At 38.2% G+C, this 15,617-nt stretch overlaps 6 protein-coding genes across 6 annotated transcripts; 4 read left to right on the top strand and 2 right to left on the bottom strand.

The window, feature by feature from the left end:
- Positions 1-431: 431 nt before the first annotated feature.
- Positions 432-5,120, top strand: SPAR_N03670 (uncharacterized protein; the record flags this gene model as incomplete). Its single annotated transcript, XM_033913106.1, has 1 exon — positions 432-5,120. One exon carries the CDS (start codon positions 432-434, stop codon positions 5,118-5,120), a length of 4,689 nt encoding a protein of 1,562 aa, XP_033768997.1.
- Positions 5,121-5,463: 343 nt separating this feature from the next.
- SPAR_N03660 (epoxide hydrolase) lies at positions 5,464-6,345 on the top strand (the record flags this gene model as incomplete). The annotated part of the gene is made up of 1 exon (XM_033913105.1): positions 5,464-6,345. The coding sequence occupies one exon, from the start codon at positions 5,464-5,466 to the stop codon at positions 6,343-6,345; it is 882 nt and encodes a 293-aa protein (XP_033768996.1).
- Positions 6,346-6,692: 347 nt separating this feature from the next.
- On the bottom strand, positions 6,693-8,528 carry PUL4 (Pul4p; the record flags this gene model as incomplete). The annotated part of the gene is made up of 1 exon (XM_033913104.1): positions 6,693-8,528. The coding sequence occupies one exon, from the start codon at positions 8,526-8,528 to the stop codon at positions 6,693-6,695; it is 1,836 nt and encodes a 611-aa protein (XP_033768995.1).
- Positions 8,529-9,851: 1,323 nt separating this feature from the next.
- On the top strand, positions 9,852-11,111 carry PUL3 (Pul3p; the record flags this gene model as incomplete). Its single annotated transcript, XM_033913103.1, has 1 exon — positions 9,852-11,111. The coding sequence occupies one exon, from the start codon at positions 9,852-9,854 to the stop codon at positions 11,109-11,111; it is 1,260 nt and encodes a 419-aa protein (XP_033768994.1).
- Positions 11,112-11,933: 822 nt separating this feature from the next.
- SPAR_N03630 (uncharacterized protein) lies at positions 11,934-12,617 on the top strand (the record flags this gene model as incomplete). Its single annotated transcript, XM_033913102.1, has 1 exon — positions 11,934-12,617. One exon carries the CDS (start codon positions 11,934-11,936, stop codon positions 12,615-12,617), a length of 684 nt encoding a protein of 227 aa, XP_033768993.1.
- A 786-nt stretch (positions 12,618-13,403) lies between these two features.
- FRE4 (ferric-chelate reductase) lies at positions 13,404-15,560 on the bottom strand (the record flags this gene model as incomplete). Its single annotated transcript, XM_033913101.1, has 1 exon — positions 13,404-15,560. One exon carries the CDS (start codon positions 15,558-15,560, stop codon positions 13,404-13,406), a length of 2,157 nt encoding a protein of 718 aa, XP_033768992.1.
- Positions 15,561-15,617: the final 57 nt, after the last annotated feature.

Raw genomic sequence — 15,617 nt, 5'->3', positions numbered from 1 at the left:
ATTCTCTAAATTTACAAATTAGGTTTAACAATGTACCTCCTTTATAGTATTAGCGTATTCCTGGCAGCATTAGCAAATCAATGTATCTTTTCCTAGGTTTCTAGTTCCATCTGTTGTTTCCATCATCAAATGGTAAACATTGATGGCTGAGCAGGAAGCGAACATGATCAACTCAAAATCACCAGACTCAAACTAATTGCGAGAATCCGGGTTGTTTATTTTTAGAATACTTTTGGAATATTTTTAGAGTATTTTTAGAATATTTGTAGAATATTTGCAACCTGTTGCGTCAAAACTCATTTAAATCCCGCCAATATGCAACCAGAAGATCCTCCGCTACCTTTTTTTTTTTTGGTCAGTTGAATCGTAATATAAAGTTCCGAGATTTGAAAAAAAACTTTGAACTAATAAAAGGTAAAAGATCCCCAATTATGATATTATTTCATGCCCTGTATGTTATTTGGGTATTTCTATTCCTTCCTTTACTCAATGCAGAGGAATTCATCCCCAAAGTAACGGAGACTCTTTCAGAATATACATTCAGTCTAGTGGGTTTTGATGACTCCAACACTTTGATCAGATTAGACAATAGGGCAGTGTGGATAAGTTTCGATGCTGGAGAAAATTGGGAAACGGTCAAAGAAATTAAAGAGCGTATTTTTCGATTAGTCATTGATCCTTTACATGGACAGGACAGGGCTTTTGCTTCGATATATGCATCACCCAAATTTTACGTCACCGATGATGGTGGAAAGTCATGGAGGGCTCTAACTATACCCATCCCTGAAGAATACCATATAGGTACTGATTGCATTATAACTACTCATCCCACAAAAAAAGAGTATCTTATTGCAGATTGTCCTAGTTATACACTAAACTCAGGTGTTTTCTATGGCACAAATAAAATATACCTAACCCATGACGGGGAATCCTTTTACAAGATCGAATCTTCCTTGAAAGAGAAAGATGATGACGATATAACAACCTCAAGATGCAACTTTGTCAAATCTTGCAAGGACTCTGATATTAGCGGTAATGATGCTTCGATAATATGTTTGTTCTCCAACATTATATACGATAGCGAACATCGCTTAACTGATACTTACACTCAATTGGCTTTGAGTAGTGATGGAGGCAGAACCTTTAAAGAATTCGATGAATTCAAAGATAAAATTGTTAATCGATACAAGATATTGAAGTCTCATGTGGTCGTTTTAACGCAAGACGACGGGCATAATGAGATGTCATCTATGGACATCTGGATATCCAATGATGCATCTACTTTTCAAAAGGCACAACTGCCTACTCAATTACGGCACGTCAATGTGAATGAAATTGATGAAGATTCTATTGGAAGAATAATCATTCCTATATCTACAATGTTCACAGATGAGAAAAATGATCAACCAGCTCCCTCAGAAATTTTAATATCAGATTCTCAAGGATTGAAATTTTCACCCGTTAAATGGACACCAAACCATCAGTTTGGATATATTCGTCTCGCTTCTCCTGATTTCTTAAAAGGAACAATATTTGGATCGTTTCATCCTTACATTGACTACTCTCATCGCAAAGGAAAATATGGTGGAAAGATAGCAAGAGACGAAACTAAAATATCTGTTGATAACGGCCTCACATGGTCAAATTTGAAAGTTGTTGACCGAGAAAACGCAGATTCATTCGGATGTGATATCACTAGGTCTGAAAGATGTTCACTTCAGAACCCTTTTTACCAGCTCGAAGTTTCAAATCCCTCTGCCGGAATCATGTTAATGACAGGTTCTGTTGGCGATGGCAGTGAATTCGATTGGGAAGACCAAAAAACTTTTATCTCCAGAGATAGCGGTTTGACATGGAGATTGGCTCATAATTCTTCTGGGTTATATGCCACTGGTGATCTGGGAAATATTATTGTGTATATCCCATATGATCCAAATGAAGATGGCGATCTGCAATCAGAATTTTATTATTCTTTGGACCAAGGTGGAACATGGAGTGAATATGAGCTAACTGATGGTATAAGTGGTATCCGTCCATCCCAATTGATTAATACAACACCAGATGGATCTGGCTCAAAATTTATTCTAGACGGACATCTCATTACTACGACCAATCGAGAAGGCAAACTCGCAATCCTTTCAAGTAGTATCGTGTATGCCATTGATTTTTCAGCTGCATTTGACCGTAAAACGTGTGAAGAGGAAGATTTTGAAGATTGGAATTTGGCGGATGGGAAATGTGTTAATGGCGCCAAATACAAGTATAGAAGGAGGAAACAGGACGCCCGTTGTTTGGTAAAAAAAGCGTTCAAAGATTTGAGTTTACACGAAATTCCTTGTAACAGCTGTTCTGCATCAGACTACGAATGTTCGTTTGAATTTGTTAGGGACACAAACGGCCAGTGTGTACCAGATTATAATCTAATTGCTCTTTCCGATATATGTGACAAATCGAAGAGTAAATCTGTATTAGTAGAGCCATTACAACTAATCAAAGGTGATAAATGCAAAACACCCATGAAAATTGAGCCCGTAGACATTCCATGTGACGAAATCCCTAAGGAGGGCTCGAATGGCAAGGAAATAGTGACTACAGAAAACAAATTTGACTTTGAAATTCAATTTTATCAATACTTCGATACAGTTGCGGACGAATCTTTGGTCATGCTGAATTCGATAGGAGATGCCTATATATCCCACGATGGTGGACAAACAATGAAAAGGTTTGACACTGACGGCGAAAAAATTGTCGAAGTTGTGTTCAACCCATATTTCAATTCTTCAGCTTATTTGTTTGGCTCCAAAGGTAACATCTTTTTAACTCACGATAGAGGATACTCTTTTATGATAGCTAAATTGCCTGAAGCCAGGCAATTAGGTATGCCACTGGATTTTAGCGCTAAAGCACAGGATACATTTATTTATTATGGTGGTAAGAATTGTGAATCAATCTTAAGTCCAGAATGTCATGCCGTAGCATACCTCACCAAAGATGGGGGTGAAACTTTTACAGAAATGCTTGATAGTGCAATTCATTGTGAGTTCGCAGGCACACTTTTCAAATATCCGTCAAATGAGGAGATGGTTATGTGCCAAGTAAAGGAAAAGTCTTCAGAAACGAGAAGCTTAGTTTCTTCTGTAGATTTTTTCCACAGTGATAAAACAACCGTCTTTGAAAACATTATCGGTTACTTGTCTACTGGTGGCTATATCATTGTTGCCGTGCCTCATGAAAACAATGAGTTAAGGGCATATGTAACTATTGATGGTGCTGAGTTTGCCGAGGCAAAGTTCCCATATGGTGAAGACATTGGGAAGCAGGAGGCATTTACTATTTTAGGATCCGAGGAGGGATCGATATTTATACATGTGGCAACAAACATAGAATCAGGACGCGATTTTGGTAATCTTTTGAAATCCAACTCAAATGGTACTTCTTTTGTCACCTTGGGGCATGCTGTTAATAGAAATACATTGGGTTATGTAGACTTTGAAAAAGTTCAAGGTCTTGAAGGCATTATCCTCATCAACATCGTTTCGAATAGTGACAAGGTTTCCGAGAATAAGGAAGACGAACAATTGAAGACGAAGATCACCTTTAATGAAGGTTCAGATTGGAACTTTTTGAAACCTCCAAAGAAGGATTCGGAAGGGAAAAAGTTTTCTTGCGATTCTGTATCATTAGATAAGTGTTCTCTACATTTGCATGGCTACACTGAACGTAAGGATATAAGAGATACATATTCTTCCGGTTCTGCGTTGGGAATGATGTTTGGTGTCGGAAACGTCGGGGATAGGCTTCTACCATATGAGGAGTGTTCCACTTTCTTAACCACTGATGGAGGAGAGACGTGGGCTGAAGTTAAGAAAGGCTCCCATCAATGGGAGTACGGTGATCATGGTGGAGTCTTAGTTCTGGTGCCTGAAAATGCAGAAACTGATTCTATTTCCTACTCCACTGATTTTGGTAAAACATGGAAAGATTATAAGTTCTGTGGTGATAAGGTCTTCGTAAAGGACATTACCACCGTTCCCAGAGATTCTGCTTTAAGGTTTCTGCTATTTGGAGAAGCAAAAAACATGGGGAGTGGTTCATTCAGAACATACACAATCGATTTTAGAAACATCTTCGAGAGGCAATGCAAGTTTGATATTACCAGTAAAGAAAGCGCAGACTTTGAATACTCTCCTCTGGGTTCCCATAATGGTTGTCTATTTGGCCATAGAACAGAATTTTTACGTAAAACCGATGAAAAGTGTTTTATTGGAAATGTTCCACTTTCTGAATTTTCCAGGAACGTCAAAAACTGTCCATGTACAAGACATGATTTCGAGTGTGACTATAACTTTTATAAAGCCAAAGATGGTACTTGTAAATTAGTCAAAGGCTTAAGTTCAGCCAATGCTGCCGATATCTGTAAAAAGGAGCCAGATTTAATTGAATATTTTGAATCCTCCGGCTATAGGAAAATTCCCTTATCAACTTGTAAAGGTGGCCTGAAATTGGATGCCCATTTAGCCCCACACCCTTGTCCCGGAAAAGAATGGGCATTCAAAGAAAAATACCCTATAAACACCGGTGCTTATGTATCGGTGTTTGTTACAATTCTTCTCGTTATTTTCTTTGCCGCATGGTTTGTATATGATAGAGGTATCAGAAGAAATGGGGGGTTTTCAAGATTTGAAGAAATTAGACTAGGAGACGATGGACTGATAGAAAACAATAATACTGATAGAGTTGTCAACATCATTGTTAAACTAGGATTATACCTTTCTTTAATTACCAAGTCTGCGTTTCAACACACGAAGACAGGTGCAGCACACTTTTCTTCAAAATTAAGGGCAAGGTTTGGAAACAAAAAGGGTCCTACTTACTCTTCGCTGCTTCATGATCAGTTTTCAAATGAATCAGATGGCTTGCATGAAGACGCCAACGATTTATCCAGTTTCACAGATCAAGGCAGTAATTTTGAAATCGAGCAAGAAGATGCTCACAGACCTGAACAAGAGCGCACGTCACAGACAGACCAGCCTGCCACTAGCGATATTCCAGACGCATTGCCAGCACGTAGTTCCGCCCACAAGCCTGATTCAACTGCTACGCGCAACGAGGACGAGTAAATAGATTTTTTTTCCCATAGACTAAATAATTGTATGTTTGTTAACAAAAGTTAGCATAAGCATTTCCACAATATTGTGCATTTCTGGAACCTCCATTCACCCTTGTTATTGACATAGTTTTTCAAAGGTATGATAATCCAATATTCATCTTTTTCACAGACGGCGCTGCAGGCCATCCGTCTGTCACTTGCTTGCAGACTCCGCCGCACATAATCGTGACAGATATTCTAAAGTGATAGGAGCCAAAAGTGATAGGAGCCAAAAAGAACATATATAAGCACAGACAAATTAACTGAACATAGACCACTCTCCTTTCACCGTCAAAGTTCAACCAAAGATAAGAATGTCAAACATCATTGCAAGATTTCACAAGATCCAAGTTCAAGACGGTGTAAAGGTTTGGTACCGTGAGGCAGGTGCAGCAGGTAACCCCACAATTTTATTGCTGCATGGGTTCCCTACATCCTCCAACATGTTCAGGAACCTCATTCCCTTACTAGCTGAACACTTTCACATCATTGCTCCGGATCTTCCTGGGTTTGGATTTACGGAAACGCCGGAAAACTACACGTTCAGCTTTGACTCTCTGTGTGAGAGTATAGGATATTTATTAGATACTTTGAGGATTGAAAAGTTTGCCATATATATATTTGATTATGGTTCTCCGGTAGGTTTCCGGTTAGCCTTGAAGTTTCCCTCCAGAATTACTGGCATTGTTACTCAAAATGGTAATGCTTACGAAGAGGGTCTCGATGATCGCTTTTGGGGTCCGTTGAAGAAATATTGGAAGTCATATCAAAGTGATCCGGTGTTTGTTCAATCCCTTATCCCGTACCTTCAAGACCCGGCCAATGTCATACGCCAGTATCATGACGGAGTGGCAGATATTGAATCTGTTGATCCTGCCGCTTATACGCTTGATATTGCGCTAATTCAACGCAGCGGCCAGGCCGATATTCAATTGAGATTATTTTTCGACTATCAGAATAATATAAAGTTGTACCCAGCCTTTCAAAGATTCTTGAGAGATTCAAAGATTCCTGTGCTGGTTGCGTGGGGTGCAAATGATACTATTTTCAGTGTTGCAGGAGCCGAAGCTTATCGGAAAGATGTTGATGATTTAAAGGTTGTTTACTATGATACTGGCCACTTTGCGCTGGAGACTCACGTAGTTGCTATTGCCGAAGAAATCATCAGTATGCTTGCAGAAAATCAAGGATACTAAGTTTTTGTGACAACGTTTTCTAAATAGAATATCTCGTATTTTGTTTAGTTGCAAAAATACATAGGTATTTCGATTCACACAGAGCTGCCTCAGAGTATTCTTATATTACCCATCATTGCTTATAAATACGTCAGAACAGATTTTTGGTCGATTAACAAGGTTTTGTACTGTGCAGGCCCAGCGACAATATATCAATCTAGGTATATAACATTTGTGAGTTCTAAGGCCACCTTTTTGACAATCTATTTTTTCAAAAGCGTAGACCTACTACCATATCATCTAGATCTTTTCCCTAGTATACTTCTATCTCAAAAGATGATTTCTGAACAAATTGTCAGAAAAATCAGCTAGGAAGAGGTTTGGTAAAGTATGCGACCCCAAAATTCGACGAAACTATCACCACTCAGCTGTACTGGACTGACGGGATATTTGACTATATCAATAAGGTTTCGTTCAATAGGAAGTACCTGAACTAAATCTTGCAATATTTCCAATGCTAGAACATATTCAAATAGTTCAGTAACTTCAAGGAACTGCACCACCTGCTTATACCTTAAAAGAATAACACATGAAATACATAATGTTAGTGACGCTGTTCTTAAAGGATAACAAAAATTCCAATCCAAATGTTCATGCCTTTCCTTTTCGTTATCGGGGAACTGTTTAGTGTATTGACTCCATATTTCGTGAATTATTGATTTTGCCATGGTTACTGCTTGTAAGGATTTTCCGGTGATCAGATACGGACGATATAATAGAAAAGAAGCCTGAGCTCTTAAACATGATAGCTCTAACATTAGGACTCTGCTCCTGTAAAAAAGATGTTCTTCGAATATCGGAAAACCTTTTAACCTGGTAATCTGAATTGAAACTTCCTCAAATTCTTTTTCTAAGTCTACGAACGGTACCTCGTTCGTGGTACTGGAAGTATATAGCTGTTGAAAAATCTTACTTTGTAGAGTGGCTAGCTTGATTCTAATTTGCATGAAATTTATCGGAAGTTCATTAGTTTTATTGCGAGGGCATATTTCACAGGGCAGAGGTGTTGTGATTTGTTCCAAGGTGATAAAAGGATTTTTTCCGTGAATTGTTGCCAACATGCAAGAAGAACACCAAATGTTCCAAAATAGCAAGATCACACCAATTCCGTCGCTGTTCAATTCAAGAAATTCCTTGCATTTTATACTGTCGTTCAAGTTTAAAGCCACAGCAAGCTGTAAAGCATTTATGCTCAAGTATAATTGGCGCTCTAAGGATATCATCATCGTCATGAAATTTGCCATTAAAACGAGGCCGCAAAATCCATCGATTGTGGGATGAGATAACAAGTCAGGAACAAGCGTTTTCGCAGCATTATAGTACTTGAAAGCGTCAGTAGTCAGTCTTGAAATACCATTTTCTGACAAAAGTGGACTATTTTCTATGTTTGAATGATTCAATAATTCCCTTTTTCGTATAGTTAACGACCCGAGGCACAATACAGTTGAAAGTAAAAACTTTTCATCACTATTTCCTTCTGTACATTCCAAATTTGGGTATCGGGATTCCAGCTCAATTAGATGGCGTTTTGATATTCCTGGTACAGCGTGAAGCTCGTTCTCAAACAATACATCGATCAGCCGAGACCTCGTAAGAGCGTGATCTTCGCTCTCAGTTGCCTTAGCCACGTCGCTTAAGCCTGTGACTGTTGGGGAATAGGAAAGGCCTTTTCGTTCCGGTAAAGGTGAATTATCACCTAATAGTTTTAAAAAGTCATCAAAATCTGTCGTCTCAGTGTTAAGCTCATCGAAATTAAAATCGATTGGAAGGGAAGCGTTCCACCCGTCATTATTGAAAATCACGGCATCATTTGTGCCAAATCTTGATATATCAATATCTGAATCAAATTGTGGAGTTTCCTCTTTATATATATGGGACGCAGGATCCTCACTTAGTCCTTTGTTCTCTAGAGTAGAATTATTCCCGTTATCAATATTATTATTCTTAAATAAAAAAACCTTCGACCCGTTCTGAATTTTTCTCTTGTCTTTCCTTTTATCAATACTATAGATGCATTCTTTAGGTGTATTTAGCCTTACACATCTTCCACATGGTTTGTTCCCATCGCATTTCAACTTTCGTTTTCTACAGACGGTACAAGCCAAACTAGTGGCCCTTGTTCTAACGCCATTAGATCTGCCCATACTGCTTGTTGCAAATGCTGGACTATTGTAATTTTAGATTAAGCGAACTCAATGGATTGAATTCAATTGAACCTTGCATGATGACATCAAAGGGCACAAACATAGTTTTTCAACGATGCCGTAAAACAATAGACCTTTTTTAACGCGAGAGGCTTACAAAGTAAACCTACACGTAGAGCCCAATAACCTCCATGTAAAAAGCATCAGACTATTCTGAGAATTCAAAGATTTGGAAACTACTGTTTTAACATGCGGGCAAACTAATTTTAGGTGAAAGTTTAGTCTCTGAGGTTTCTTAATCTGGATCCTTGCCAAAAGAAATAAAAAGTAATGAAGCTTTCTTGTGATCACTTGTATTCTCTACTGGCCCAAGAATAAATACAGTCCATTACTTAGTCTTTGCAAGAAAATGGCATGTATACTGTCGGAGCCGTTAACCAGAGGCTTGTTTTTTGATAAATACATTCTTGACTAGAATTTGATTTACGATGCTATTTGTTGCTTGTTGAGCACGCTTCAAAAGTCATTCATGATATTCTAAATTTTAGCTGCTGTAAAGTGCACGTTAACTTATATCTAAATGCAGGGTTCATGAATTGTTTCTGGGTAAATATTGTGTAGGGTTTGAATTATATAGAACAATTATATACTACTGTGACCTACCAAGAAACGGCAGTAACAAAAGCCGGAACTTTCGTATCCTTAGACACAGGTTTACGACAGGAGGGCTCGCGGAAAATACCGACTTTACTCACAAGTCTTTGTCTCTATGGCTTACAAAGAAACCCTTCATTTCTTCTTCCAGTCTTTCGTTTCGAGGTCAGAGTCTCACAGAATATGGGAAAACCGTCTGAAAATTGGGATAGTCTAAATGATTAGAACTACCAAAAGTCAGTTGTCTTCTGTTACTACTGAACGATATGATTTACTATTTTGATATAAAAGTACAGCGCCCAAACAAGCCTATCCCATTTCACAGCGGAACAATTTTTCCTAATCGGGAAAAGAATCACCGTCAATCAATTATTATCATATAAAAGATTCGTTAACAATACTTCCTAGTTGCCAGTTACTGTTTCGTTCGTCTTAATTGAGTCTCAGTTGCATTACAAGTGCACGTCACTCGACACTGGAACAATAAAATCAAAATGAAAAAAATTTTAGGTGTCAAGAAGCACATGTTTTTGAAATACTTGGCCGTGATTTTGATAGCTGTTCAATTCAGTTTCGACTCCTGCGTATATCTTTCAAGCGTGGTTGACTACATCAAAGTAGTAAGTATAAAGTAAATTTAAAACAATTTTAATGAACTAGTATGCTAACATGATAAAGAACGGAGAAACCGACCCGGACAAATTCTTGTTCAGAATTCAAGCCATTTCTGCAGCAGTTCAAGTTTTTGTTTCATTCATTATTGGAGATATTGCTGCATTTTTTGGGTCCATCAAATGGGTAATAGTTGGACTTTACTTTTTATCGTTTGTGGGTAATTTTTTGTATTCATGCGGCGGTGCAGTGTCGCTAAACACTTTGCTCGGTGGGCGTATTATCTGCGGTGCAGCATCTGCTTCTGGTGCTATAGTGTTCAGTTACATCACATCAATCGCACGAGACAGAGGTATCGTTTTCAAGCTTCTATCAATTTATCGAACAGCGGCCGGTATCTTCATGGCGTTAGCGCAATTAATTGTCATATTTTTTGGATATTGCGATTTCAAAATTAAAGGATACCGAATTGCCTCTTACAACGCACCGACATTTGCCTCTAGTTTCATAATTCTTGCAGTATGCGTTCTATTAACCATCGTTTTGGAAAATCCTAAGGTAAAAGTTTCAAATTCGGAAAATAACAGCCTTTTCAGTGCTCTGAGGCAATTCTTTAGCGTTAAAAGAGAAAAACTTATCTCCTGCTTGATTCTACTATGGAGCATGTTCCTATCATCATTTATTATGAGTGAAGTAGTTTACTTTATGCCAGTATTCCTAACGCTCCATGTTAACTGGGACACCAAGTTTCAAGGCATAGCGTTTATGGCCGCATCTATACTTGGTGTCGCTGGAAGCTATTTCGCTCCAAAGTTGATAAACATCGGATGCCCCTGCGACAGGGCCAAAGAGGACGGTTTAGACGAGTCAGAGACGACTGGAAGTGAGACCGCTGAGGAAAAGAAAAAAGATTCCTTGTACAGCGGTCAAGTCTTTCTGTCCGTCTCTGCATTATTTGTTTCATTACTGGGACAAGCTTTTATGATTGGAGCATCCGAAGCCTTGAAGCATAAATCAATTCCATCCACAAACTGTGGTATATTTTTTTCAGCTGGAATGTCGATTACATTGCTAGGTTATAACTTTTTGTCCTCGAGCATTCCAGCCCTTTTTTCCATGTACATCGACCCGAAACTCAAGGTCCATTTAATGCCTTCAATTGGAGCCATCTCCGGGATTGGTAAACTGGTGGCACCAATTGTGTTGGCCGCTCTTTATGATACAAGATTGGGGCTTTCAATTGCGGTTGGATTTGGTATGATTTTGGTAGCTTTCTCAATTCCACCACTAATTTGGCTCAAGAAAAAAAGGTGTTAAATTTCATTAAACATATAGTAATCCGAATCCAGCTATATATAGGGTGTTACTGACATATATTTTTTCGAAGAACTTGGATAACAAAAAAATCAGCCTACTTGTACGGCGTTCTATCAGGAATTTTTACATTTGGAGAGAATGGCATATTATTTGTACCCTTCCCTATGGTAATGTATTCGAACTAATCTTTCAGCGGGTATAAATAAATCCTACCGATATCTAAAAATTTTCTTCTCATTCATTCCTCTACAATATTTACATCAGTTGTCGGAAAGTAAAGCCCTCTTTTATATGGCATTATATACTGAGCGGCATCATCGATTTGCATGGTCGCCATAACTTGTATTTTGACAAAGGTTTGTTAGAGTTTAGCCGTTCCAAAGCTAAAGACGTTGGGCAAATTCATACAACCTTCTGTTAAAACTCAATATATTATTCTGATTTCTTTTGCAAACTTCCATCGAAATTCCCTTCTGATTGCTGTAATACTTGCTAAATAATCTCCGTTCTTGCGTTGGCGGGTGAGAAGTGAAATACTATCTTTAAGAATGTTCATTTATGATCTCTCGAAAACCCAAAAGGAACTTTTTCAATAAATTTGTGTATTTGCTGAAAATTACAATTGTAGATTCCTAATTGCGCACTCAATATATGAGAAAAATAAATAAATGTGTGGATAAAAGAAGATATTTCGGGTTGCTAATCTTTTCGTAATTTAACGAAAGTATATATAACCAGTCATAAAGAGGAAAATACAGGCAGTGCTCACAACCTGATATTTTGCTACCAGCTCAGCACCCATAATAATAACTCAAGCCATATATGTCAAAGTTAACAACCGTATCTGTAGCACAGTGGAACACCAAAGCTACTTTCCACGTGTTAAGATGTTTCCAAATTTGCTTATCTCTAACTAACTTGTTGTTAGCCAGTTTTGCCATAATCACAAATTATAGGGTGGATCGAATCCTTAGATTAAGCTTAGCTGTTTCAATTATATCTTCAGTTTATTTTGGGATCATGAGATTTTTACCTGTTTTGTTAATATTCGCAGTGGAAATTGTTCAGACTATCCTGTGGTTCACTGCTTTCGTGACTCTGACTTCGAAGTTTGGTTCTATGTCCTGCTCAAGTATGCCACGGGGTATAAACTTCGACTATTCAGGTTCTTGCAAGATTACTAAAATAGCTATTTTGCCAGAAGCCATTTTATTTATACTATTTCTCGCAACCACATATGCCTCTTATTTCACTGTCCTATCTCAAGCTAGGGAAAGAGGGTCAAGCACGAGATTCATTTTGAAGGCTTGTGTGAAGGCATTACGCGACATTGTGGAGCGTTTGGAGAGTAGCCTTGAGGAAAGTGAACCTCTGTTGGATCTCGAAGTTCAAGGAGATGCAAAAGTTGAAACCAAAGACATTGAGAATTCAACTGTCAGTGAGGATAATGCCCTCATCGAACCAGGTAAGAAGATCGATGGCTCAATCGAGCCTTCTGAACGTTGAAGTAAATGAAGTAAATGAAGTCTTGTAGTGTATGCCTTTCTGACGTTGCTTAATTTAGTTTTTTAGTTCGACTATGTTCTGTATATTTTAAAGCCATACACTTTCACCTTTTCCTCGCCTGTATTACTATGATGATTAATGAGGGCATTTGAAGTCGCGAACGCCTTATAAGGTTAGTACGGTTATCATTCCACATAATCTTGTGTCTACCTTTCTTGGAATACCAATAATTATCTTCAGAGCTCTTTGAAGATGTTAGTTATTTGACTTGTAGCTACATATCATATAGTTTAAATATTTCAATATCTTTGCCTTTTGGTACTGCAATCTAGAACACTAAAGTATAACACCTGAAGATAATAAGGGCGTTCATTAAGTTATTTTTTTCAAAAATAGTGCACTGGAAGTTGCTTGGGATGTGGGATTCATATCTCTCTTGGTCTTTATGTTATATACCATTTTTGTCTTCATAAGAGGATTTAGGTAATTGAGTTAAACACAGAAATGCCGGATATCGATCGTTTCATATTCTATTAACAACTGGAATGGCATTGAATTTGGAGTCACTAAATATGAAGCTTCTGTCATCTTACGTATAATTTTTCCGCCGTTTAACACAACTTTTTTCCTCAAAAAGTGTTACTTAAAACACCAGCTTAAACCTTCAGCAATTAGAATGAATCTACAAGGGTCTCCTGAAACAGGAGAATACGACTTACGTTAATAAAATTACAACAGTTAAAGGATATTATACATTTGAGAGCTTACTTAAATATTAAGAAATACTTACCAAGCTTGATATTCTTCCAAGTATTCAATCATTCTTGATGGGTTCCTGATAACAGCTTTTGCAGTTTGATTTCTAGCGGTATCGACGAAAACAGGTGGTCCGCAACATACGACAGCGAGCGAACCAGGATGATTAACAGATTCGTTCAATAGTTCTTCGACATTTGGTCTTCCAGTATGCAAAGTGGCAAAATCTAAATCAGCGACAGACATGTCACTCAAGGAAAGAGGTTGTTCTGTATTTTCACTTTCAGAAAGAGCTTTCTCTGAATTGTTTAGACTAGATGGAGTCTTTTCTGCTGTCGTTTCACCATTTTTGACTTTATTTGAGCAGGTTTCTTCAGCCGAAGCTAGCTCTTGTTTAGAATTGTAAATATGAACTTGAACATTCAAGCCCTTCAATGCCACTAGTTCTTTTTTACACGCGTTGAGCATATCTAGTCCTCTTACTGCTACAACTAACTGTACAAAGTTTTTATCGTTTGCAGCCGTTGTTTTCCCTAATTCAAGAGCATGAGAAATTGGGCCAGGAAGCCCTGACCCACCTGCCAAAAGTAGGACATTATCAAAGCGATGGGCGGTGGAGTTGGAGCCATAAGGACCTTCGATGGCCAATCTCATGGATGCCTTGCCGCCTTTGCGTTCAACAAAGTTTCTTACCAGTTTTGTCACACCCTTCTTTGCTTTCAGAATGATGACCAATTCTCCATCGTTTACGCAAGAATCCATGACTGTAAATGGATGCGACTGCCAGAAGCACAGGGGACGTAAGAAGGAAACGAAAACGTATTGGCCTGGTTTTGCCTTCCAAAACCTCTCTGGCTTTTTTACCGTTACACGGACTAAATCGGACCCAACCAGTTGTAGATCTGCTTTGGGGAATCCCAAGAGTGCAATTCTGGCGATACGTACAATTCTATCAACTCCCCAAATTGCTATTGCCGCGTAAATCCATTCAATACCGCTGAAGTTAGTAACGTGCTCCCAACAGGTATAAAGAAATAGTGCTGCGAATACTATATGGAGCGCCATAAAAGTTTCATAGTAGTGTCTTCTAAATGCTGCAATAGAAAAGAAAATCAGCATTCCCGCTAAACAGGTGGCTGCAATACCGAATTTCCAATAAACTCTTAACCTAACTGTGTTCCATTTTTTATAATACAAATAATAGTTTGTAAAGCCTGCAGCATGAATTACTGCGTCAAGAAACATCATTCTTCCCAGCCACTTGTGAAACACAATGAATGAGGTGTGTTTCAAGCCAGAAATAAATTGAAGAAAGTTATTTCTTCCCGCAAATAGAACAATGAGTGGCAGGTGTGCGAAGGAAAGTATACCGCTTCTGTACGCAACAAAATGTGCCACCTCTGCTCTATGGGCAGCAAATATGATGTGGTAGGGATCATATTGATATTTGTAAGCCATGAAAATGGTATGAAGTATGAGGTAGCCTAAAATAACTAACGTTTCAAATCTAGTTGGAAAGTAGCCAGTTATCACTTTCAAATACGAGAAAGGTTCTGCATGCTTTTTATAGAGAGTGGGTAGGGTGGTATAACCTCTCACATAGTTGATTAGCTTTTGCTTGAGCATAATCTTTTTTATTGGGGTATAATTCAGAAAACGAATCAAACCTGCAAGCAACATGACACCTACAAAATATGCACAGATAATGCCCCCAAAATAATACGGAATGTCATGATTATAGTAGTAACCATAATAAGCATCGTAGTATGCTTTTCTCAGTGTGGTGTTCAGTCTGATGGGATAAGTGATATTGATGCCAGCCTTAGGTTGATCTTGAATATAGTATGTTCCATTATCCAATGAAGTGTAAAACTCGGCATCAGTCATGTTCAAAAACTTTGCTGTATAGCAAAATTGTCTCATTTCTTCGAAACCTTTCTCCAAAGTTTTATTTGAATACCCTTTCTCATGCGTGTCCTCGTAAAGACAGTAAAGCATTGATTGAATTGCTGGCTCATACCGGCATATAGCGGAGCCATTGAACCCCCAGGTTTCTTTACGTAAACCGACGTAGCATGAATATATCGACCTTCTTTCATGAGTATTTATTAGAGAGGTTTTACTGGGCGGAGCCTTTGCAACCGAAAGCTGAAAGCACAGAAGGAAGGATATAATATGTATTAACATGGTTCTGCTTATTAAGCCTATTTAGCCATCTGAAATGTAAGAAATAAATGGTGGGGA

The sequence above is a fragment of the Saccharomyces paradoxus genome, chromosome XIV (genome assembly GCF_002079055.1).
Source record: "Saccharomyces paradoxus chromosome XIV, complete sequence".
Classification (NCBI taxonomy): domain Eukaryota; kingdom Fungi; phylum Ascomycota; class Saccharomycetes; order Saccharomycetales; family Saccharomycetaceae; genus Saccharomyces; species Saccharomyces paradoxus.
The sequence above is the reverse complement of the archived record's forward strand: the minus strand, read 5'-3'. Positions and strand labels throughout refer to the sequence as shown.